This window comes from Melanostigma gelatinosum, assembly GCF_949748355.1.
Source record: "Melanostigma gelatinosum genome assembly, chromosome: 17".
Classification (NCBI taxonomy): domain Eukaryota; kingdom Metazoa; phylum Chordata; class Actinopteri; order Perciformes; family Zoarcidae; genus Melanostigma; species Melanostigma gelatinosum.
The window spans coordinates 9,010,354-9,035,636 of NC_136650.1; the positions used below are offsets into that span (position 1 = coordinate 9,010,354).

The 25,283-nt window shown below is 43.4% G+C and overlaps 1 protein-coding gene across 1 annotated transcript; it reads right to left on the reverse strand.

Moving 5' to 3' along the window:
* Positions 1–1,523: 1,523 nt before the first annotated feature.
* On the reverse strand, positions 1,524–24,835 carry celf3a (cugbp, Elav-like family member 3a). The gene is made up of 14 exons (XM_079288090.1): positions 24,729–24,835; positions 23,721–23,873; positions 22,196–22,278; positions 12,420–12,468; positions 10,956–11,084; positions 9,729–9,808; positions 9,136–9,279; positions 7,822–7,966; positions 5,772–5,921; positions 5,512–5,571; positions 4,856–4,978; positions 4,250–4,393; positions 3,955–4,087; positions 1,524–1,688 (listed from the first exon to the last, which is right to left on the reverse strand). The coding sequence occupies exons 2-13, from the start codon at positions 23,863–23,865 to the stop codon at positions 3,960–3,962; spliced, it is 1,380 nt and encodes a 459-aa protein (XP_079144216.1). The 5' UTR covers positions 23,866–23,873; positions 24,729–24,835; the 3' UTR covers positions 1,524–1,688; positions 3,955–3,959.
* Between the last annotated feature and the right edge of the window lie 448 nt (positions 24,836–25,283).

Genomic DNA, 25,283 nt, shown 5'->3' on the forward strand with positions numbered 1-25,283 from the left:
TTCTGCTCTCCATAGCATTTAATAGGATTCGTCAACTTCACACACAACGGTTTTGGTTGTATCTCCACCTATATCCTGTCATGGTCATGCATCTGTCTTATATTTTGCAACACAAGTTATAATATTATATCATCAAGCTACAGTCTTTTGCAGCTGTTTTCCTCATCAGATAACAGATTCCCTCTCCTCATCCTGGTATCTGTTTATGGCATTAATCACCCTTCATACTTCCATGCATGCCAAAGGAGGCCGAGACATGTTTGGACGGGTCGGATCTAAACCAAACAGCTGCGGCAGACGGACTCAGTGCACGCCCCGAATGTGGTGACACACACCTCAGCCTTTTCCATCCTCCCATACCTGACCTGGAAATTTTTGCATGCTGTCTCATCAATAACTCATGGCCAAGGTTGGGTTATCAATCATTTAACATAATTGTGTCACATTATAATGGACATTTTGTACAGACTTGTAATTATACTGCACTTCAAGTAGCAACAATAAATCAGCAAAAATGGTTTTCTTCCTGTTCCTTGGTGAAGTTGGTCCACAGTTTCACATGCAACCAACACAGGAGGCCAGATGTTTTCCACTTTGCGCAATACTTCCTCAGGCCTATAGAGAGCAGCAAACTCCCCTGGATAGCTCATGTATGATCCAACACCCAAACCTTGACACAACCATCGTCTATTCTCTCATCTCTTCTAACATTGTTGATTCATCGTGCAGAGGAAAGATGGGATTTTTTTTGGTAAATCACATGATGTGAACAGACACACATTTTAATTCTAAATTGTACTTTATTTTCTTTTAAAGACATGTTTTAAAACAGCGATTGTAGAGAATAAATAAAGAAACATTATGTTGTTGTTGTTTTTTTACTTCCATAGGTACATTTATGCAATTAAAAACTCTATAATAAGTGTGTTCATTGTCTTGAAGACCGCAGAAATCCTCTTTTTTTTTCTTCTTCTTAAATTAAAAAAAGAAATTGTCACATCCCCCACCAACCCGCCCCACCCTCATCAAATTGATTACCAAATAAATTAAACGTAAAAAATCAAGATAGAAAAATTCCCAGCCATCCCTTCAGCTTTGTTAATTTGAAAAGTAGTGGCAGCAGAGAATCTTAACTCGTGAAGTCCTTCAACTCCATTTTTAAACCAAGGTATGTACAGTGAGAGGAAATTCAAATCTCTTCCAGTTTAATTACCCCATGTTTTTAATTTACGTATAAATAATAAAACTAACTCTACATAACAATATTACCAATGGTAATAATACAGAATAGTATTTTCTCTTTTCTCCGACTGTGTAGACTGGCCTTCTGTTAATGCCATAGACCACAAATCACACTATACAGTAGAACCCTGTTCGGAAGAATAACATCAGTGATATGCTTTTTCTTAACATGTAGATCTTGTTGCTGACAATAGAGTATGTACATAATATAAATTAATCCAGCTGTGGAATGATTGGAAATCGGGAGCACTTCTGATATTGCGGATGCGGATTCTGGAGATGCACTTTGTTGCCGATATTACTGCTGTTGTTTGTTGTTGTTTGAAAGCGCATACACGTGATACTGCTTGTTGTGAAGTCTTGCTCCTGTGCTATACGGTTGGTCAAACAACCAAAAAAGGCTGGGACATCCCAAGTGGTTTTCTTGATTGAACTCTTAGGTTTTCCTGGAGGTGAAGAAGAAGAAGAAGAAGAAGAAGAAGAAGAAGAAGAAGAAGAAGAAGAAGAAGAAGAAGAAGAAGAAGAAGAAGAAGAAGAAGAAGAAGAGAGAGAGAGAAAAGAAAAAAAAGCACAGAGCATTTTAAACCAAATCACACACATCAAACACATAAATGTAAGACTTTGGAAGTGGAGTGGTGTCTGCAATACACACTGCTTGCACTGATGCCTGAGGGGAGTCTCGGTAATCAACTAGTGTCCATGCAACTCAAATAGTGACAGTCAAACTGCTGCAAGTGTATATGCACGTTCTTAGAAAATAGTTTGTCATCTCTTTTGGCAGGCAAATTTATTCAGAACATGCACAGCAGGAATTCTGGTGGGGATAACTATAACCTCCACATTTTTAGAAACCAGTTGGAGCTCATTTTACATTTATTCTAATGATATTCAGAACCATGTCATTCACCAAACTGTAGTTTCTCAGGGAGGTAAGAGTATTCAAATCATCCATTTGTGATGCAGGTTGCTGCAAACAGGGCATCTGGTACCAGAACAATCTATTTGTGACATTTTAAGACCAAATGCCAGTTTATCTAAATAGAACAAATTCAACAAAAATGTGAATCATCTCTCTCTTATAAATATTGACTAAATTAAAAACTCCTTAACAAGCAGCCATTAACCCTCAAACTTTGTTCAAACCTTCTTAAATTTCTGTAAATTATAATTCTGATTTATTTCTGGTAATCAATATCTAACCTTTTCAAACTTGGTCAGTGAACTACAGAAACCCTGCATAAGACACTTACTGTGTGTTTTTGGTTATTAGAAATGTTAAGTGGACATTTTTGGATGCACTATTTGAATACTACAACACTTTGAGTATTTTTTGGTGTTGCATGGTTTTGAAGTCCCAGAATTCCTACAGAGGAATGCAGATCCTCAGCCAGCAGCACGTGTCACAGGAACCAAACAGCTTTACCCAAAACCTTCTAAAGTAAGGTTAGTGTCTCAGTTGGTACACCACACCACACACACACACACACACACACACACACACGTACATGAATATTTTGAATACAAAACACTCACACGGATATATAAATGCACGCACCGTCTCGTTGTCTTACACTCGGGCCTCCCACGAACGCACCATCATTCACACACAAACACTCTGTTGTCAACCATTTACAGCGGCACGTTCAGTGCATTTCCAATCTCACAAAAAAACAACAAAGTTCAGGCACAAAGTCACTTGGAATTGAGTTACACCCAAACAAAAACCCCGCACACACGGAAAACTACCACACCAACCAACTAAACAGAGGGGATATGTATAAGAATGATAATCATGACAGACAAAAAGGAAACTAATCAAAAACCAAAAAGTCTAAAAGGAAAAAATGAATCTAACATATCCATAATTGATGGACAGCAGGCTAATTTAGCTCTTAGCACTGAAGCTTTTAGAGGACTTGGGAAAGGAAAACCAGCATGTCATGATAATCAATTACTTACAAATGCTGAGGTAAGTGACAGTTATTGATCAGTGTTTGCAAGGAATAAAACCAGGACAAAATAATAAGAGGAAACTCACAACGCACCAAACACAGTTCATGGTCGCCACAGTAACCCGCCATGCAGTTGGAGCATGGTGAATCAAGGCAACGGCCCAAAATAAAAAAATCGCTAATGGCAACCATCACAGGCAATATCGCCACAGCAACCAACACAGGCCAATTAACTTACAACGCAGTGGGAAGGAAGGGGGGGGAGGTTTTAGCGGTTGCTAGGCAACCGTAGCCATAGCGACACACGTCTCCACGACATATGTATGGACGGGACAGTCTTGAGCGTGGTGTGATGTTTTTTTTCAGGAAAAATGGCATATGGCACAGCACAAAAACAATAAACGAAAAGTAAAACAAAAATTAATGACGAACAGTAGTCGGCAGCCAACCCTGCGACAGAACACTGGTTAGACAGAACATTTGAACCGAGTGAAAGTCTACTTCTCAATCAAACTGTCCCTCGACATACTGAGCACACAATGTATTTCAAATTGATGAGTGCTGCCACCTCATTAAAGTTAATCTACTGTAGGGTTATTGACTTCTTCAGTTCCCCATGAAAGACAGCCATTTAAGCACTGAGCCCCCCAATTACATCCACTCTGTCTCTTTAACTTCCAGTCACATTTTCGTCTGTCTATCAATCCCTTCCCGAGCCCGCCCCCCATCTCCTCAAGCATGTCAATACACAATAACTAACCTCCTTCAGTAAGGCCTGTTGGCATCCTTGGGCCTCTTCAGCTGCACCTTCAGTCTCTTCATGCCGATCTGGAAGCCGTTCATGGCCTGGATGGCAGTCTGGGCGCTGGATGGGTTGTCAAAACTTACAAAACCTGAGGGGGAAGTAACAGGACGAAGGAATCAAACACAAACAGTCGCCAACAGCAGCAGCATGTATAGGGAAGACAGAGGGGGAAGTAGATGAAGCTAAAATGATCTGAAAACACGTCTTTCTTCACATAAGAAAGAACATTTCAGCCATGCCAGTCACTCACCAAAGCATTTACTCTGGTTGGTGGCGCGGTCCACAAACACCTTTGCAGAGATGACGTTTCCGAAGGGAAGGAACATCTGCAGTATCTCAGAGTCAGTGAACTCCTGTGGCAGGTGGTAGATGAAGATGTTACAGCCCTCTGGACCTGTACACAAATAGAGCCACGACGACACAGACATGACATGACACGACAAGACAAGGTAGGCAATCAGTGAGGACTGCAGTGTTGAGTTCGTGTGAGTAACACAATCTACAACAGTAATAACACATTTTGGTCTCTGGGACATCGTGATGGACATTTTATAGGCTAAACAGTAACAAAATAATCAAAATAACACTGTATAGTTTAGTCAGTAATGGAAATAATCAGTAGTTGCAGTCTTTATCTTCACTGTGGGAAATGGCATCATTCAAATGAGTTGTAAAAGTCTGCTAATACATTTTCATATCATGAAAACCACGAATGAAAACGAACAGACACCTATAGAAAGGTTATCTGTGACATTAAGCATGTGTGTCTGATTTGTGGTGAATGGGCTAAAACATGCCAAGCCACTGGAATGTTTCTCTCAGATATGAATATTTGTGCACAGCTCTTTGCGTTTACCTTCTCGCTGCTGCAGCTGCTGCGGCTGCTGCGGCTGCTGCTGCGGCTGCTGCTGCTGAGCCACCAGCGTGGGCTGGTGGGGGAACGGCTGTCCCACCAGGCTGTAGGCAGCAGGGTAGGTGGCTGATGGGGGAGGAGGAACAGGTGAGCAGAGAGCAGCGGTGAGGCACGATAGACACTGCAAACTAATCAGTTTCTCCTCAAAACAACATCTGACAGAGCTGCATTCCCACCCACAGATTTGCTGAAAACTAGTTTGTGACTCACACATAGGGCTGCAGGTATTTACAATTTGTAATATATGTGCATGTTTTGATTTTGGATGCCAATTTCTACTTTATACATGCCGTGTTGGGTAATGTAGCCGCATACCATTATGTTGCATAAAACTGTTTTGCATTCTGGTTACACTGACTGGAAGGATGTTTCTAGGAATCAAAACTACAAAAATCTGAAGTCCAGTCAAACTTTATGTGAAATGTATATTTGTGAGATTATTTTTTATTCTCCGACAAACATTGATACTTCAAAAAAGATATGCAAACTTATTATCGGTAGCAGCAGTAAGGCAAGTATATAGCGATACATTCATATGAATAAATGGCAATTTATGGCGCTACATCGGACACATCTAACGCTGAGACGGTGAGGCTCACCTGTATAGTGCTGCATGCCTGTATAAGCTTGCTGCATGGGGTCCAGGACAGGACTCTGAGCTGTGGCAGAGTAAACACATCGTCAACAACTGCTATATGCACACACAAAATAAATCCTGAATGCTATTTGGGGCACATCAGCACGCTCCAAATAACATTTAGTGCTTTCATTTAATCTCCTCTTGATTAGGCCCTTGATGAGTAACACAGTTGTTCTCTACTTTCTTGTGGAGCTGCTGTTGAGGACGTTGTGGCTATACCTTGATAGGCGTGAACCCCATTGGTGTACAGGGCCTCGGTTGCTGATTGGCCGTTGGACAGAGTTGGAAGCGAGGCGTAGCTGTTCAATGTGAGCGGTGGAGGCAGAGCAGGAAGAGGTGTGCCTGCCATGGAGGGTGGAGAGTTGGTACCTGGAGACATTTTATTTCTATTCAAATAAATCCAATCAACAGCAGGAATACGGAATTAAAAACAAGACAAAGAGGAGATTTGTGCTGGGTATCAATCGATTTGTCAATCAACAGAAAAGTATTTGACTTCCATTTTTGACGTTTGTTTCTTCCCAGTGAGCCCTAACCCGGATTTCTATACGAAGACGTTATTTCGTCTTCGTGTAGACCACATATGAACGGACAGCGGAATATGATTTTGGAGAAATACGTTTAAAGTAACCAAAATCGCGTCTCTTTCAACCTACAACTGAACAAACCATCAATATTTTAAAACAAATTGGTGTTTTGTGGCACGTTGATATTGTAACCGTAATTTAGCCGGTTCAAAAGACGGTTAAAATACGTCTTAGACGTTCAGACTGTAAGAAATTTGAGCAAAAAACTGTAGTTAGTAGATATAATAAAAGTGTTTAATAATTCATAATTAAGAATTCATAATTAGTCATAAACATAAGGGTTTTGGGAATGCATAATTAAGATAAACATAAAGTGATGTAGGATTAGTAGCTAAAAGACATGAAGCTTCTGCCAAGGTTGCAGAAGTCTAGTTTATATACTGAAGGATTATCATAGAAGGAATTAAGCAATGACTGAGAATTTGAATGTGTTAGCTGCTCAGGGAGAGAGAGATGTGGAGGCAGGCGTTTACTGAGGTGTGAGAGGAGGTAGCCAATAGAAATTGAGATAGACGGAAGGGGCGGAGTCGCGAACGAATATGTGGGCGGAGTTAGAAGTGCTTTTTCTGCCTTTTACTAGCGTGAGGTTTCCTGGGACGGCTGTGTCTCATGGGACCAGAGGTAGTTTTTTTTCCAAAGGGGGTTAATATTGTAATATTTCGTAGGAGTATGTACTCCAATGTTTAACTGTAATCGTACTTGCATCAGTGGAATTAAATTCCTTATAATTGTAAACCAGTCTTGGTAGATTTCTTATTGGAGCGTGTCGACTGCACAAAGCAGCCGGACACACGTGCTCCGGCCTCCTCTCTGTGGGGTTGAGTTTCAGCCCCCAACAAGACCCCATATCAACGCTTTTTCAACCAGAAATCAACGTTGAAATCTGGGTTAGTGCCACTGGGTAGTAATCATGGATGCAAACAATGCAGGATTTTAAATGATTTTTTTTCTCTCCATCAATCAACTTTGCAAATGTTTTAAAGGAGAGGAAATGCATTCAACACTATTTTTGTAGACCTAAAGGAGACAACAGAGTGCGTTGTGGTGAGTAACATTCACTCTCAATATAACTTCTGCGTGTTTACAAAAAATAAACTCCACAGGGTGCAGGTGATGTTTCCTCTGATCATCATCTTAGTTCAACATGCTAACATTTGCTAAAATACAGCCAAGGTATTTGGTCATGAATCAAAGGATTGGGCACACTAAAATTTGACCTGATGATGGCACTAAATTAATGAGCTAAGGGATCACCAAAGTTATTACAATTCATCCTGAGGGGGACATCAATGTCTGTACTTTTGCTGTTTACAGTTTCATTAGTTAAAAGTTGCTGCTTATGTCTGTTTCATATCACACTAAATTGAGTACTGAGTTGTTGTACTTTTTCAAACTCTCAGATATCAACATTGGTATCGGCAGTGGCTATAATACAGACTATCCAAGTACTTGCAGGATGCAGGTACTCTAATTCAATTACCGTTGTACTGCCTTTTCCACATTACACGTAAAACCTGACATGGCTAACATCATGGCAGACTGAGGAAGAAGAAAAAAACTACAAAATAGATGTTTGTTATTTTGTCCTCTTAGGTCCACCTCTCTTTGTGTAGCTGCGCTCATATTTCAGGCAGAAATCTAATCAGGGCCGAACGGGCCCAGACATCACTGCCTCTCATTACCTGAGGAGGGGGTGATGGATGAGAGCGGCGTGGCAATGATGCTGCTGGGGTTGAGGGCGGCGAGTTGCTGCATCTGAACCGCCGCCACGGTGGCAACAGGAGAGAGGTAGGCCGACTGCGCCACCAGGGCCTGCTGCTGCATCAACTGGAGGCCAGAGACAGTGAGAGAGAGAGAGAGAGAGAGAGAGAGAGAGAGAGAGAGAGAGAGAGAGAGAGAGAGAGAGAGAGAGAGAGGAGAGAGAGAGAGAGAGAGAGAGAGAGAGAGAGAGAGAGAGAGAGAGAGAGAGAGAGAGAGAGAGAGAGAGAGAGAGAGAGAGAGAGAGAGAGGGGTTGTGTTAGAGAGGAGGGGAGAGAGGGAGTCAGGGTATTCTGTGTTTAGAGTAAGGAGAATGATGTGAAGGATCTGACAGTGTTTCTTTGTGTGCAGCGTGCAGACTTTAGGTGTGTGTTCCCTGAGTGTAATCTCAGGCTTGTAAAGTAGAGAAACTAAACCAGGAGACTTTGCACATCCAACTAATTGTGAAAAGGCTCAACTTCAGACATTTAGTGAGTGATTTCTGTAGATTACAATTGCAGATGGACACACTTTGTTCACATTTACGATATTAACGAGTCATAAAAGTCAAACTTATTTAATATAGTTATAATGGCTCCCGTCTGAACCTCAATCAGGATTCAATATATTTCAAGGCCTCAGCTCTGTATACGCTGCGGCTGCAACATAACACAGACAGACAAATTGTCCTTGGTGACTCGTTTTTTCAGACCTGACCAGACGCTTCATGATATTCCTAATCAGTCAGTGTGCTGAATCAGGTTACAATTGGTATTAATTGGTAAACAGTTTCAGATGGCAATTTTATTTGGGGTTTTAGTTTCGCTTTTTATTAAAGAAAAGAATGTCGCTATAAATCAACACATCCATTACAGGTAAAAAACAAAAAGAAGAAAAAAGCGTCGTCAGGCCTCTTTAAGCATCACAAACTGAACGACTGTAAATGAGCCAAATCTGAAACCATTTGCAGTAAACGGTCAATTAACAACAGGAGCAGTAATGTGGCTTCACTCAATCTTTCCTGTTAAAATCCTCTTGTATGACATTAAAACGCTTCTATTAGTATCACATGGAACACACTGAGGAAAGTTTGCTCTCCAGAACATTTTGAGTCAAATATTTTTTACTTTTTGTTTTTACATCAGCTCTTACTGCAGTACTGGACTCATCTTCAATCGCGTAATTGTTCTTCACAGACAACCAGTCGGCACAAAGAACATGAAACGTTGTTTTCTCTGTGTTTCATTGCGGATACTCACAGCCTGCGTGTAAGCGTTGTAGGCCCCGAGGTGCAGGGTCATGGGACTGATGACTCCCAGCTGAGAGGCCACCTGCTGCATCCGCCGGAGACCTCGCTCCTTCTCTGAGTCGGCAAACTTCACCACCAGGCTGGACGAGGCGCCCTGCGGAGGAAATGGGACACTTCAACATAACTGGACTTTCAACAAAGGTTGGAACCAGGATGCAAGACAATCACTGCATCCTGGTTCCAACCTTTGTTGAAAGTCATTTCTCCTCTTGTCTCCTCTCATTTCTTATCGGTTCTGTACTGTGTGACATCGAAATAAATGCAATGTGTGTGTGTGTGTGTGTGTGTGTGTGTGTGTGTGTGTGTGTGTGTGTGTGTGTGTGTGTGTGTGTGTGTGTGTGTGTGTGTGTGTGTGTGGAGGAGGGGGACAGAAATGAGAAGTGGTGACTGCTAGCTGAGTCACCACGTTGAGTGTCTAAATGAGTGGATCGGGAGCATCTAAAAGTGTGTATACTGTATTTCAGTATGTGTGTGCCCATGTGTTTCTCTGCACGTGTGCACACGTGTGTGTGTGTGTGTGTGTGTGTGTAGGGGGGGACTCACTGGTAGAGTGCGACTCCCGTGCAGAGTGTTGATGGCGGCCTGGGCCTCTGCGTTGCTCTGGTACTTTACAAATGCACACCCTACATGAAACAACACACCGTTAAACATGGCCTCACACAGACCGACCGACAGACAGACAGACAACAGGAAAAACACACACACTCACTCACGGTATACAGAAACTACTTCCCTTTAAAAATACATTAGGAGCCGTCTTACATCCAGCGCTTCATCAGTTACCGTGGCATCATTAAACATGGTCCACAAAACATTCATTGCTTCATCAATCACAGTCCGTAAACCACCAAACGCATCATTAGCCATGACCCATAAAACCTATTGCACCATTAGTCATGCCTCATGCACCAAACGCAGAAAGAAATCTAGCATCTGTGTTTGAACTGTCGCCGGACTTTGATTTACATGGCAAATAACATTAGCTTTGTTGTTCATGACAATATAAATTAACATTCACGTGGTGGTAATGTGCTGAAGGCTTAATTCTCAAGGCTGGAAAAAAACACAAACAGTGTTAACCAAAGTTTGTTTCACTGCGTTTCACTCTAACAGTCATGATCTGGACTCTTGGTGTAATCAATTTATCTTAGAGATCTGTAAAAGCTCAAGGAAAACTGAGCTGTGGGTGTTTTGGAAATAGTGGCAAGTAAAGCTTGGGGGGAAAAAATGATCATTCACTGGAACACATATAAATATAGTGCCTAGGATTTTAGGTAGCCTAATCACTGTGGGTACTTTAGACCAGGAATAAGTTAGCTTTTCCATAAATTTCAGTACAGTATAGGACATTTGAAATCACTGAAATGGTTAAATATATCTAACCTTGTTCAGTCCTGTGTATAACAATGTCCAGGCACCATGCTGCAGGTGTTTGAGTGGACTACAGGCTTGCATGGGTATAGTCGTCAAAATCCATAGATGTGGCTCTTTTGCCTCTAAACCCTTTAATGTGTGGGGTTTTTAAATTTTTTTTATTTTTTGTTCAAAGAATCTAAAAGAAGTGATGGTTGAATGCACTGTAACAGACGCACAGCAGTCTTTGTTGTTCACTGAGTGGAAATCTTATCATTGTTTTGACCCTCTGTCATTTGATTACATGCACAACAATTACTTTGTGTTGTATGTTAGTTACAGTCATGTGTTTGTGTTTCTACATGTCCAATGCTGGATTGAACCTATTCCGTGTGCTTCTCACACGTTTGCCGTTACCTTTGCTGGTGCCGTCCGGCCCGCGGAGCACCGTGCACTCCTCTATGCTGCCGAACGGCTCGAACATCTTCCTCACGTCGGTGTCCGTCTGCTGTTTCCCCAGCATGCCCACGAACAGCTTCCTGTCTTCTAATGGGAAGGAGGTCGCCGAGATTGGGAGGGAGAGAAACAGGACAATGTGCGGATGGTGTGAGTGAGGTTATACAGGGAATAAAGAGGGAGCAGATGTTTCATGGGAGAGGTGATACAGGCAGTGAAAAAAGAGAGGGGGGGGGGGGGGGAGTGCCATGTCACCGTACAGCATGAATAATAAAGGACAACTGTGTGATAAGCAGCTACAACGTAGGAGGGATCAGCCTGCTATGCTTCAGAGCGCCACCAGAGTGCAGCAGCATGAACATGACAAGAGACAAACAGCATCTGGCGGTGACTCAAATGTTTGTCACCCTCTGTGTTGTCAGAGAAGCTGCTCCGTCTGTGAAGGATCAGGCCAGTGTTTCTGCATGTTTCAGCCCATTCACCACCAATCGCACGCGCGTTGCATCCCCGCGGACCGTTCTCCAAAACATGCCAATCGATTTAGAGATCCTCATTTTTTATTTTCCCCAGAACATGAGATTGTAATTCATTTGGCTTTCATTTTGGTATGGCATGTAAATCCCGAGACTTAAAAGCTTGAGGTACAGAATCAATCACAGTGAGCATGTCATGCTGTTATTTTGAGATTATGGGTGAAAATGTGGTGTTATGTTTTGGATTCGAGAGCTGGCTGCCATTAAGCATTCAAATTCACAAGCTATCATGCCATCACACTCGTTTCTTGTATTTCTTGTAAAGTTGTGGTTTGACAGCAAACATTTCAAACTAAAGCAATTACCATTATGTTGACTGTGATGGATCAAGCTAATTCCAAGTGTCAGCAAGTTTGCTGACACTGGGCAAGAATAACGTAAAGTATGTAGGAATTGTAGTTGATGAATACAAAATAAAAAAAATGATGCTTTAAGTTTGAGTTTTCAATTCACAAACGTGTGAAAATTAGCTGTGGTTAGGTGACTAGATGTTAGGGCTGAAGGCTCTTTCATGGCTTCTATCGAACAGTGTAGCACACCTGTGGTAGTTTAAACCTGCAGCTTTGAGGCTGTTGAGACACTGGTGGCACCTTCAATCATAGTTTTGAGCTGTTTGATAACCTCTTGCATATTTGCTATGCAAATTGTTGTTGCAATTGCTTGTTTGTAGAAATCCCCTCAATCATTAACTGGTACTGTCTAGATTCTGATGGTGACATTTTGAGATGTCGTGACAGTCTTAAGAGCTGTACGCAAAAGAAAACATTGCATTTTACTCGTTGCAAGTGTTTCCGCGTGGATTCGAGACTGAATGACTGTGTCGGTCGTGTACACGGTGACGGTGTTGTTTGAACAGGTGCTGTGTTTGTAGATGGGGACAGGTGTCTCTTACCCCCTCTGCTCTCGCTGTCCGCCGGCTTCACTTGGATTGGACGGTTCATCTGGAAAGAAAGAGGTCACGTGGCAGGGTCAGCTTTAACTACAGGACAGCAGAAGTAATCATGAACACAACAAAAACTATTTAATCGATGCATCCATGGCACGTCATCACAATGTGGCCAGTTCTTGTCATGTAAACTGCCGACATCCTGTAACCCACCTAGAAATGCTATTCATGCTTTAGTATGACGTAAGCTGGTGACACATGCATGCATGTACGGATGTTAGTGAATTTGGGCTGAGCTCCAGCCTCCTACGATCCCCCACTAATTTATTATTTTCCAACTCTACTCCAGCAGAACACGGCTGACACCGATATGTGTGATTTTACATTCACACTGTCGTACAGTGTGTGTGTGTCTCTCTCTCTCTCTCTCTCTCTCTCTCTCTCTCTCCAAGTCTCTCTCAGAGTCTCCTCTAATCCTGCCGTCTATCGTTCCCTATCACACAAAACCAGGAAAAGCACACACCCACGCAGGATTGAGGAAGTGATAAGATTAAGAACACTCGCCGGCTAATCTGGATTACAGGAACACGCAGCATCAGAATAGCGAGAGATTCTGAGGCCGACAGAGAGACAGAGATGAGGGCACGCAGGGTTAGAAAGGAAGGAATTATAAGTAGAAAAACAACAAAGAATAAAAGAACGACAAAGAAAAAGGAGAGCACACACGACACAGAGAGGGATTAGGTGACCTTTTCACAATTCATCAAAAGACAAGATGCTGAAATGCCTTTTTTAAATTATCCTCGCCACTATTTAACAAAACCCCTGTATGAAATTGCGCACACATCAGTGCCTCGTCTTTCAAATGTATCGAGCACGGTGAGAAGAGGTTTTGAGTGAAACGAAGAAAAGAGCGAACAAGAGAGGGCAAAAAAGGGAGAAGGGTGGGATTGAGAGGGAAGGGAAGGAGCATATGGAGGAAAGGACGGAGGTGGGGGGATGTGAGCACGTGTGAAGGGGAGGAGGAGGATGAAGGGTGGTGTCGGTGAGGAGTCGAGGTGAGAGCAACAGAGTGACACTCTGTTAGCTGTGGCTTAATGAAGGTCTTAATTATGGAGCCGGTGACATTTCAGCCAGTCACTGATCCTGTGTCACTGATTGATCCGCTGTGATCGGTCACCAGGAGACACTATCGATTGGGGCCACGGTTGCGCTCTGCCGCCAGGACCCGCATGCACAAACACCGTCGCCACCATTGTACCTATAAACACCGGCTGAGATACCACCAAGCACTGCTGCAGAGGCCCCCTGTGGCCCCCGTGCACTGAGAGCGTCCAATTGATTGCACCAATTAATGGGATGATAGAGTAGATGGAGGGGCAATGTCTCAAAACCATCTTCCAATCAGTCAAGCCAATGTGGGCGTCTGCTCCTGCAGTCAGTGAATAATAATTTTTGTTTAAATTATAGTTTTGTTGGCGGCAAAGAGAACTTCATCCTGATAAGGGCCAGCATAGGAGTCAGGTACTCGTGGAGTCGTACGGTGCTCTGGAAAAAAGCACTCAACAACAATGACTTCTGTTATTCTAAAGTGTTCATTCATTGCAGGTGGTCCACCGTTTACCTCGATACCAATCATTTCTTATGCTATTTGCACTTGTAGGCCTATATGCAATGTTATATATTTACCACCTTATCATTTCTGTTCTGCTATATATTAAGTGTGTTGAACATCAAACTACACATTGCTGTGTTCTTACTCTTTATTTGCACTCTTTTATCTAATTGTGGATTTTTGGATGTGGATATCAGGTCAAATATTAAGCTGGTTTTCATCAAAAGGTCATCAACTAGAGGTCTTGGTAGTTGAGGATGCATTCCATATTTTATGAAAGAATGGTTGACCTGAAAGTATTTTTAAAAATATAATTTTTTTTGGGACGCAAAGAGGGCAGTTTTAAATAAAGCAATTCTAATCAAGGCTGATGGTGAAGGATGCAGGCAGTTGGGACAGTTTTCTTTTACAGCAAAAGATGCATGATCAAGACATGGTGCATGGTCAGATATACAAATAAGATGTGACAGACAGTTTAGGCCTGCATCTTAAAATAGTGGTTCATGTTTTCAAATCCATTTATTCCTGTGTCTTTTTCCCCCATGCATAGTATTCATCAACGTTACATTTAAAGCTTGGGTAGGTAATGTATGTTAGAAACCTTTTTTTGTTTGTATTACATCCTGACAGCCATCAATAAATCAAATGTTCTGACAAAAGAGAAAAATCAATCAATTCATTCAGCTGCCTCCCTGACGCGCACTCATCGCTCGTCACTGGTGTCTTCCAGCTCCTTTAATTGGAAAAGAATGGGCTACACTAGACTGGGCTTTCTACCGGTTGGATAACTTAAAAAATCGACTTTATTCTTGCTGGCACAGCCGTCACAAACACCATACTGACAACAAGACCTTAGTGTCCTCTGTGGTTGCTCCTGCCCCACATGCAATACACTAACAGCAAATACGTGCACAAATTCTTTCTATCTGAAAAATGACAGACCATCCACAGCAAAAGCAGACTCAGAACGAGATTAGATGGATTACTTTTTCACTGCAAAGATAAAGTCTTGGTGTAGTATCCTGTCTAATCCCTGAGCTGCATTAAGGAGTCAAAGCTGATGCTTCAACCATATGGCAGTATAGCTTTGTGTGACATCGTTGATTGACATGATGGTTGAATGACGCCTGTAGAACATGCCGTGGCCCATATTTCACTGCAGGAGGAAACAGTGAAGGCCGCGGCGGTGCCGATGGAGAGAAGAGCAGATGACGGCTCGGGAGATTGGAATTAGAATATATATACGAGAGGGAAAACAGTGAGGAATGGAGGCCATTGAGGCTGTGCCACTTCACATCGGCACGGCAACCGGCCTGCACTCCTCTGACGAAGACAGTGCTCGCATGGCCATCGCCGTGACAACCCCGGTGATGAGAACGCCACATCAGGTAAACAAGGTTGCCCCGAACGACGTGCGGAGGAGACGGGCGAAAAACAAACGAGGAGGACAAAGGCTGCTTCTAGGTCGAGAGATAGAGGGATTAGACGTGTGAGGGAGGAGGGGTGAGGCGAGGAGGAGAGGAAAAATGAAAGACACCGCACGCAAAACAAAACAAAAAGTGGGGAAAAGGATGATGGGGGGGAGCGCTCGTGCCTGTTGAATGTTGGCGCTGCGTCGAGAGCAGATGCAGAAGCAGGGAGACAAATATCTCCCTCTAAGCCTAAACCACTAACGCACACTTTACAGTAATTTGCTCTCTCTCCCCTCCTCCCCCTCCTGTTGCTCCCCTCCCCTTTCTCTCTTAGGCTTGTTTACAAAAACAGTCCCATACTGTGCACGGACAGCACAAGGCGAAACCTTTCTACAGCCCTTTTTAGCAGCGTGTTTCTGATTTGTTTCTCCCCCATGCTCCATTCTCCAAACACACAGATATTACATACAATCATCCTACGACTAAACACACATTTATTGTTCCCACACACACACGCACACACACACTCGCTCTATCTGCTCCTGTCGCTCACAGCAACATCGACACATAATCTGTTCGCTCTGCGATGCCTCGGGGGATTTTCCTGGGATTATGAGATATTAAATCCATAGGTCATTTCATCAAATCATGCATGAAGCCCTTAGAACGTCAACGTACATACGCACCGAGGAGAGGCTCCCATTTTCATCTACCACGACAACCTAAATGTGTTTTAGATAGAGGACCGTTTACAGCCGGAGCGAGTAAGGCATATTGATGGTGATATTTTTCTCCATTATGCGCGCAGAGCAGATGATAATCTCTGCGCTCTGAGCTCAACGCAGCCAGTGTTGAGTCTATATAGCAGGCTGCTGCGTGAGGGTGACACATTTCTGTCGTCTGTTTTCTCTCCAATTTCAATCCATGCATTCTGGCCTGAGAAGCAGCCACTCTGAATGTTAAATGTATCAGCAGAGACCATCTCCGCTGCTCTTTCAACAACACTTACAGCAGGGAGGCAGAGTTGGAGGTGGAGGGTTGGGGTGTAGTCGGGTGAGGCTTGGGGGGTGGGGGCCGCAAAGACAATTTTCTGTCTTTACCTCCCCTCCGCTCCATCACACAGGGCTGGTCATTGCATCGCACCGGTCGCCTAGCAACCTGGCATCCCTCGTCCCCGCCGTCTCCAGGCAACGAGACCTGCGACCGTAATCAACCTGCCAGCCCCCCCCCCCCCCCCCCACATCTCCCTGCTCTGTTTCCTCTCCAGTCTCCGCTGCTTTTGCTCCCTCGCTTCTCCATCCACCACCTCACCGCAAATGCACTTACGCTGGGACGCACTTGTGAATTCACCCGGGGGAGAAGAACAAGCACAGGTGGAAATTGGTATATTCACAGGAAAAAAAAAGAACGAAAAGAACAACAACAAAAAAAGGGGGAGATTAAGAGACGCAGATGATTATGAGCTCGCACAAAGAGTTGGAACAAAGCGACAGAAGCAGGGACAAAACAAAGAGAAAAGTAGGGATGCACAAGTATACGGTCTGTTCATGATTCCGCACGTGGATGCACACACAGATGCGCACACACATGGGCGGGCAAGCACAGAAAGCAGGGAGAAAGCCTTCCTTCTCCTGAATTCAGCCAGTCGCTAAGTCAATCAAACACAAAGAGACTGACAGCTCCACGCCTGTACAGTTCAATAATATTGAATCAATGAACCAGTCTTCGGTGTCAAAGCTGCTTCCCAGTGCTGTCTCCTTCCCCTACAGGGTTCAGTAGTCTGTCCAGTATCAAGGCGAAGATGACAGCTATTGAAGCTGACATTCAGCCTTTTTTGTCAGACAGCCAACAAAAATCCTTCAAAGTGTAGAAACTGAATATCAAAGAGTCAATTTCTAACAACACTCAAGTTGACTCTCAATTGTTTTGTCTCTTCTGACTGTTAAATATTCATGTCAAGTGTTGTTTGACTCGACTCAGTGGAGCAGAAGGGGAAAAGAACTGAATCGCAGGACACATTTCTGTGTGTGTGTGTGTGTGTGTGTGTGGGTGTGTGTGGGTACAGATATGGTCCATGTCCTACTTTCTTTTTGGTTTATTTGTTGTTTTTTTAACTCCACCATAGTCCAGTGTATATGTAGGTCAAAGAGCCTGATGAGTTTTGAGACAACAGCCTCTTCCCACTTGTGTGTGCTCCCGTACCACCGCACACTCCCTAACCCCCCAAAACACACTATTTCTCAGTAACAGATGTCTGTATTTAAGCTGATAAACACACTGCCTCAATGCACCTCCAACCCCCTCCACCCTTACTGCCACCCACTGTTCATTATCTCAAACTTTCATTCATTTCTTCCTCCCCCTCCCCCACCCTCCCTTATTACCCCCCCCCCTTCATTTCTCCAATTTCTCTCTAATTCACACCCATTTACCACCTTTATAAATCCAATCTGCATTCATCATAACAGTGGCCCCAGAGTGACGTACAGAGGCCCCTTTTTTTTCCGTTTGTCAGTCAGCGCCGCTTGTCCTGCGTCGTCCCCGCTGTGCATTGATATGCATGCATATGTAAATGAATCGACGCCTGAATGCACACTCAACTCCAGATAGATTCATCAAGTGAACACATTTGCTCCGAGGCCGCGCTAATTGCTGTCATCATCGTCACCATCGCCGCAACTCACTGACATCAGGACACGGCTACATATGGAGGCCTTGCTTTATCTGCTCAGAGTCAGATACATGAAACGACATGTGAGCAGGTTTACCTGCTCGTGCTCACATCATAATGTTTAAGGGCCGCAGTGAAACAAATCTATTTTCTGTCATTTGTTGCCTTCGTTGCGCGCAAAACATGTCAGTTTCTGCCAAGTTAGCTGTTAGCAGAAAAGAGACTAAAATGCAAAGATTTTAGAAGTGACTGTTAACATCACCCTGCAACTGTTCATGGCCCACATGTGTCTCCACAGCAGAACGTCTGCTCAGACATTAAGGGCACAACGTTCTGTCACTACAACTGCCCATCTCATATCCTGCGTGAAAAGCTTGAGCTATATTTAGCATATGCATTTATTTCAGACTATTGATAAAACCCCTCTGTCTGCTCCGTCTGAGTCCTTATGGCTGAGTAAATGTCAGGCTTAGTCAGATGTTCCACTCAAAGAGGGCTCTTTCCTCTTGTATGGGCAGCTTAAACACAGAAGGCCTCATCGCTCAGATTCTACACACACACACACACACACACACACGCGCTCTCGCTCTCACACACACACACACACACGGTAGATAATGAATGAAGAAACCTGAGAGCAACCTACAATAAACCCAACAACTTCCATCCATCCATATCTTTGGATGTGTACTCTCCATGGAAACACGTGCACACAAAGACAAACAGACACTTACACACAGCCAGGCATGCACGCACACAAAAGCACACGCACCCTTCATTAAACCGCGTTAGTGCGAACACCTGCCCTCCCTTCCCCCGCTGCACATGCAAATATACACCAAAACACACACACACACACACACACACCCGCGCGGCTACTTTCTCACTTGGGCACAGTGGCACTATTAAATACTTATTGCATTTAAAATGAACTGTGAGGCATTGTTGCAAATATTAATTCGATTATCTCTGCTGATGCAGATATGAGCTTCAGGGCTGCAACTGACAATTCCTTTCCTTATCGATCAAATGAAAAATGTTGACATTTTGGGAAATGCGCTAATTGGCTTTCATGCCAAGAGTTAGGAGAATACTTCTATGTCTAGATGCTAAATGTGATGCTAAAGGCTGTTAGCTTAGCTTAGAATAAAGACTGGAAACAGTTAGGCTGGCTGTTAAACAAACACGATATGTGTTGATTAGCAAGTGAATTTCGGTAAATCTGGACAGAACCAGACCAGCTGTTGCTCCCTGTTTCCAGTCTTTATGCTATGCTCAGCCAACAGGCTGCAGCTTCATAGTTACTGGACATACATGAGAGTGGTATCAGAAGGCAAATAAGCAAAATTCCCAAAATGTCTAACTTTTTGTTCAACCAACATGATTATTTTCTCAATTAGTCGTCTCCAAAAATCCCAGAAAAATCCAATGGGGACAACAGTCCAAAACCCAAATACAGTAAGTGTACGATCATAGAGGAAAACCAGAAAACATTTTCTCCTAAAAATCTGGAAACAGTGTATATTTGATATTTTGTCTTGAAAAATGACTTGGATGCTTAATTAATGAAGGAATGATGAAGATAGTTGCTGTATCCCTTTGTGTCTGAAGCCCTTTAATGGCAGACAGCAACGAGCTGCAATCATTCAGCTCATTCAACAGTTATCTATTTGAAGTTGTTGAAATATAAGTTTGGGGTGGCGGTGTAAAATGGCTTCTTTTTAATGTGGCACATCTGGATGTTATTGTCTCTATTGAGCCTCACAGCAGCTGACTTAGCCAGACGAACTGACCTGAGACGGCGCAGAGATAAAGTGAACAGAGGGGACAAGAGTACAAGATGTACAAACAGGATTGAACGCGACTACCTCCCACCTCCATTTCCACTCTTCCTCTCGGAGTGAATCTGGTATATTGCTCCTGCCTCTTTTTTTCTCTCCTCCATTTTCTAACTCCATCTTTCTCTCACTTTCGGCTCAATGTGCTTTTGACACTCTTCCTCCCCCTCTCACTCAGAGACGGCCTCTCTCACCTGAAATGAAACACAAGGCCAGGTGCCACTCCCAAACTACCATCTGTTCGCCCCTGCCTGACTTCTTTCTTTCTATTTCTTTCTTCTTGCCCATTGTTAGCAGAGAGACAAAAAATGAGTAAAATAGTGAGGAGAGAAAAAAAAGCCTTAAGCTCAAACTCTTACTTTCCAGAGAGGAGAAATGCTAACAGAAAAGCAGCACTGAGTGTTAACGACTTCCTGCAGCTTTCTCTTCATTCAGGTGAGCTTTCATTCTCCTCTCAGTCCAATAATTGCTTTTATGTTATTTCTTTTGTATCGGCCGAACCGTGAGATGCCAAAGTTAATTATTCGCTGGCAGTGCAGGTGCAATTAGATGACAATTACACCACAGCTGGTAGCAGGGGTGGGAGGCAGTTGTAGTCTGCGTGGGTGTGTGTGTGGAGCTAATAATATGGTTTTCGTCTTATTTTGGCAAAGGGAGGGGGGGAGGGCAGGGAAGGACTGAGAGAGCACAGGAGGGTTTAGCTTGTTCCACACGGCTTAGAGGTAAGAGGTTGTGAGAAGGAGAGCCGCTGGGGTTGAAGCGCAGGGGGGACAGGGCTTTAGCCATGGGGCATTGGGCCCTGCTGATCCCCTACGAGAGGTCAGGATGGTCACGCTACTGTCACGCTAACAATGGGATTTATTTAGTTGCCACCCTAGTACCAGCCTGCTCCTTCAATTGTCTCCATGTTCCCCCGATAACCTCCTGCCTGCCATGACGACATTGTTCTGCTGGAACAATCAATAAGTCAGTGTTCAACATCTTGAATCGTTGAGTAACTGTTTATTTATCACGGCTGAAATTGCAAACATTTGCTGGCTCAAGCGTCTCAAAATGTGAGGGTTGGGGCTATTTGTCTGCCTTAGGGTGTCACCGATTAATTACGTTGTCTATGAAATGTCTTCGAAAATTGTGAAAAATGTCTTCGAAAATTGTGAAAAATGCCCATCACGATCTGCCTTGTTTTGTTTTGTCCTGCCAACAGCCTAAAACCCAGAGATCACTATCACACGAGACAAAGAAAAGCAGCTCACATTTCAGAGGCTGGAACCAGAGAATGTTTTGCATTTTTGTCTGAAAAATGACCCAAATTGAATACCAGTGGGCTGTTCGTAGGATTAAAACAAGCAATTTGATCACATCACAAAGCTGAATGAATGATTCATCGGATAAATCAATACTGAAATGAATCGTAAGGTGCAGCCCGACACTGTTCTCCTGCTCCTCCTCTCTTTCCTCAAACACTATGGTCATGCGCTGCCATTCGGCAGAGAGAGAGAGAGAGAGAAAAAAAGAAGTGAATGATGTCGATTTCAACAAAAATAACCAAAAGGAAACAGGGGTAAGGCCTTGCTCGTCAAAGAGGAAGCAGCAGCACGTCTGGGAGCACACTCTGTCTCAGTAATTCCTTGCCTTGTCGCCTTGTCTCTTATATAGCCGGTTATTATAGAGACGCGGCTGTCATGTCATATTTAGCTCTGGAAATGTCATTTGGCAGCACACCTGCTGCCTGGCTATGCTAATAAAGCTAGGTTTAACTTTGATTAGAATTCAGAGCGAGAGATGGATGGAAAGAGGGGGGTGTGGGGGTTGGGGGTGGGGGGGGGTGGGAGGGGGACACAGAAAGGAAGAGAAACATGAGAGAGAATAAGAGCTGGAATAGTCACTCCAGCAGCGAGCCTCATAGCTGTCTCTTTCGACCCGTGACATGGAGCAAGATGACTCATGCCTTAACTGGATGGATGTGTCTGGATGCATCACATATGAAACATAAGAGAGAGAGAGAGAGAGAGAGCAGCCTCTGACCTTTATAGGAGCATATCAGCTAAAGGGGGAAGTCAGGCCTGCATGTCAAACTCGGTTAATTTTCTGGCGTCACTGTGTGTCTGCGTGGTGCGTTCAGATAGCCCAGCATGCCAGTTTTTCTGCTCCCTCTACATATATATATAAATATATATATATGTATATATGTGTATATATATATATATTTATATTTAGATGCAAGGATCTTAAAAAGACGCACTCACCCCTGGTAGTGTCTTCTGCTCGTGCAGTGCATTCTGGGCTTTGAGGGCGGACTCACGTGCACAATATGTCAGGAAGGCACATCCTGGAGACAAGTGTTAGAAGATCAGAGAGCCATAAGTCTATGTATTTTTAATGTCAGATTCATACGCTGCACATAATGTGTGGAGTCGGCAGTGCAATGTTATTGTAACTTAATCTTAATTGGCCATTTGCCTCTGAATGCCTGTCGGCAGAAACATGCTGCTGGAGTTTATTGTGCTGTTATTAACCTTCCATTTGATATATGTGCTCTGCTTTTATCTTAACAACTGGTCTGGGTCAGCATGCGTTAAACATTTCGTGAAAAAAAATGCCTCCCGCCTTTAATCGGGCCGTCATGATTCAAATGTATTTAAGTCGGCGTGAAACAGAGACAAGAATTCAAATAAAACAACGCACAACTAATATTTTGCTAAATACTTCTCACAGCAGCACTGGAGATCTACGGGATTATTAAATCATAATGCCTGGAGACTATTCAGACACAAACACTCTGAATGGGTATTTAATATCACGCTGCTAAGGCCAAATGTAGTCCCGCATAATAGAGAAAGGCCTTCATTAACCTTTAGGGACTCCCACAAATCATGAATATGCAAATGTATGCAGAATAGGTGTTATAGGTGTTAGAGGACTGATACCACCTGGTCTATACGTCTCCCAAACGGTTGATGGTTTATGTGGATTTATGAAGGCCTTTGTTTTCTGTGCTCAGATTTGCATTAGAAATGGCAGTAAGGATCATTGTTTAGCTTACATCACGTTGACCAGCTCTGGTCCATCTGTCAAGCAGGATTTTGATTTTGAATGTGCTGGGACATTACTTAGTATGTGGGTGACACTTAACTCTTAAAAAGTGACTGACATCACCATGTGAGTCCAATTATGAACTGACAAAATACTTTTGGTGAGATCGATTTGACGGCTATAGCTCTCTGGTTGCGAACATTTGAAAACAATGCAGCGTGCTGTGCAACATTTGTCCAACACCCTGAAATCTCTTCGCTTTTTTTTCTCTCGCATTTTCTTTTGATGTAGCATCCAGAGGTAGGCGTGGAGGGAAACCTCCCAGCATGCATCAGGGGGTCTCATGAACACAATCCTCATTTCATGTGTTTGATTTGTGTTTTGCACTGTGCTCAACAAAGTTTCCACATTTCAACTGTTTTCATAGTGAGCTCCACAAAGTGAGCGTCACAGTTTAAGTGACGATTCAAACTTATCACCAACTGTGAATCAGCTTTCTTTTTTAGATCAATCGTGTTAAACATCAGGTTTTGGCCTCACATGGGTTCTTAAAGCGGCTCCAGAGAGACCATGGCTGAATGAGGACTATTTACTGAGTATTAAAACCGAGCTAGGACATATACGATTAACAGGCCTTGCTCTCATCATAACTAATACTAAATTAACAATATTTTCCCCGTATGAGCTCCGTGAGACAAAATCTTATCAAATGGGAGTTGTTGGCAACACGTTCCTCACCTTTGTGCATCCCTGTGTATTTGTCCTTTATCACCGTCAACTCATAGATCTTGCCAAACTGCTCGAAGATGGGCTTCAGGTCCTTCTCCTCCAGGTTTCGGGGTATCTGCCCGATGAAGAGCTTGATTGCGTCAGGCTCCTTCATTGAGAGGTCTGGGGAGGAATAATAACACACACAGACACACACACACACACACACACACACACACACACAGATTGGAGGAGGCGATCAGGAGGAGCAGACAGGAGCCTGCGGGTTTAAATTCACACTGCACATGAGGTGCAAACAGGAGGCCGTGGATGGAGGTGCAGATGGGAGGCAGAAATAATATCTACACCCTAGACATGGTAGTAATCTGGTGGGAGATTCTTTTGAGATTTTTGAACATAGATATCCCAATAAAACACATATGATTGCCACAAATAACAACTATTACAAAAGAACCTAAGTTCACTGTTGACACAGATACATTGTCAGAGGTCAGCACTATGAATCCTATAGGAACAGTGATAGTAGTGAGAGTGATGCAATTTTATTTTAGTGGGGATTCTTTGCAATTACACATCTTTTTATATTTCAATGTAACTTCAACAGCTGAGGCCACCATGTTGTGTATCATTTGCATAGAATACTAAAAACACATCAATCACAGAAAATGAGATTATAATCTCATGACGTTCATTATTGGCAGCTATCTGAACATTATGGATCAATAATCATGATTCATAGCTACAGAGCTAAGATATATTATCAATGCCTGCCATCAAAATCATTTTAAAAAGTACATGAAATAACAGTCGGCTACACACAATCCTGAATGCACTGGTATTCGGTCTAGGCCGCCTCATTCAGAAACATGACAGTGTCAACACAGTTTGAGACCCGCGCTCTCTTTGTCAAGACAACAACAATGTCCCGAACATGATTTTACACCTCTGTCCAAAACAACCCCCCAAAAAACACAGAACAACAAAGAGTTGTAAAAAAAAGAGAGAAGACAATCATACCTGTGGTGCTGTTCGTGGCAAAAAAATCGGCGCGATGAGTGGATGCCTTCTTCTTCCCCCCGCTGTTATTTAGTTGTTGAATTTAAATGATTCAGTTAATTTGTCTGTAAGAGCGCCTTTGGATCCTGTAACAAGTTAGGCCTGTACCTCCACTATAACAACACAAGTAGCATCCAGCGACGGTCCTTTATTCGGCATGAGCGTGTTTTTCTAGACCTGCTTTTTGTTCCCCCCCCCCCCTGACAGATGCTCCGTGATTTTTCCCTTTCAAATAAATCTGATACAACAATAAAGAGATGTCTCTCTATCTCTCTCGCTAGTCTGAATGAAGAGTATATTGGTAGATGAAGTTAGGCTTCCTTCAGCAGACCGTGGGGAATTGGCAGTCTGGTTGGCTGTCCTCTCCTCTCCCTCTCCCAGTGTGTGTGTCTATACTCCTTTGACGTCGTAAGCCGGTGTCTCCCTCCCTGTCCATCTCAGCTCCATCCCTCCTCCCCTGGGCTGTACGAGCCGTGGTGTCTGCCGCCAGGGACCGTCGCTAAACTACCAGCCCTG

Bases quoted from the DNA above. Each gene is read 5' to 3' on its own strand.
- celf3a (XM_079288090.1), bottom strand. From the start codon at position 23,865: ATGAAGGAGCCTGACGCAATCAAGCTCTTCATCGGGCAGATACCCCGA. The intron at 7,967-9,135 runs GTGAGTATCCGC...TCTGGCCTCCAG, and splicing joins ACAACGCTTACACGCAGGCT to TTGATGCAGCAGCAGGCCCT. The intron at 4,088-4,249 runs GTGAGTGACTGG...CTTCCCCCTCAG, and splicing joins CAACCAGAGTAAATGCTTTG to GTTTTGTAAGTTTTGACAAC.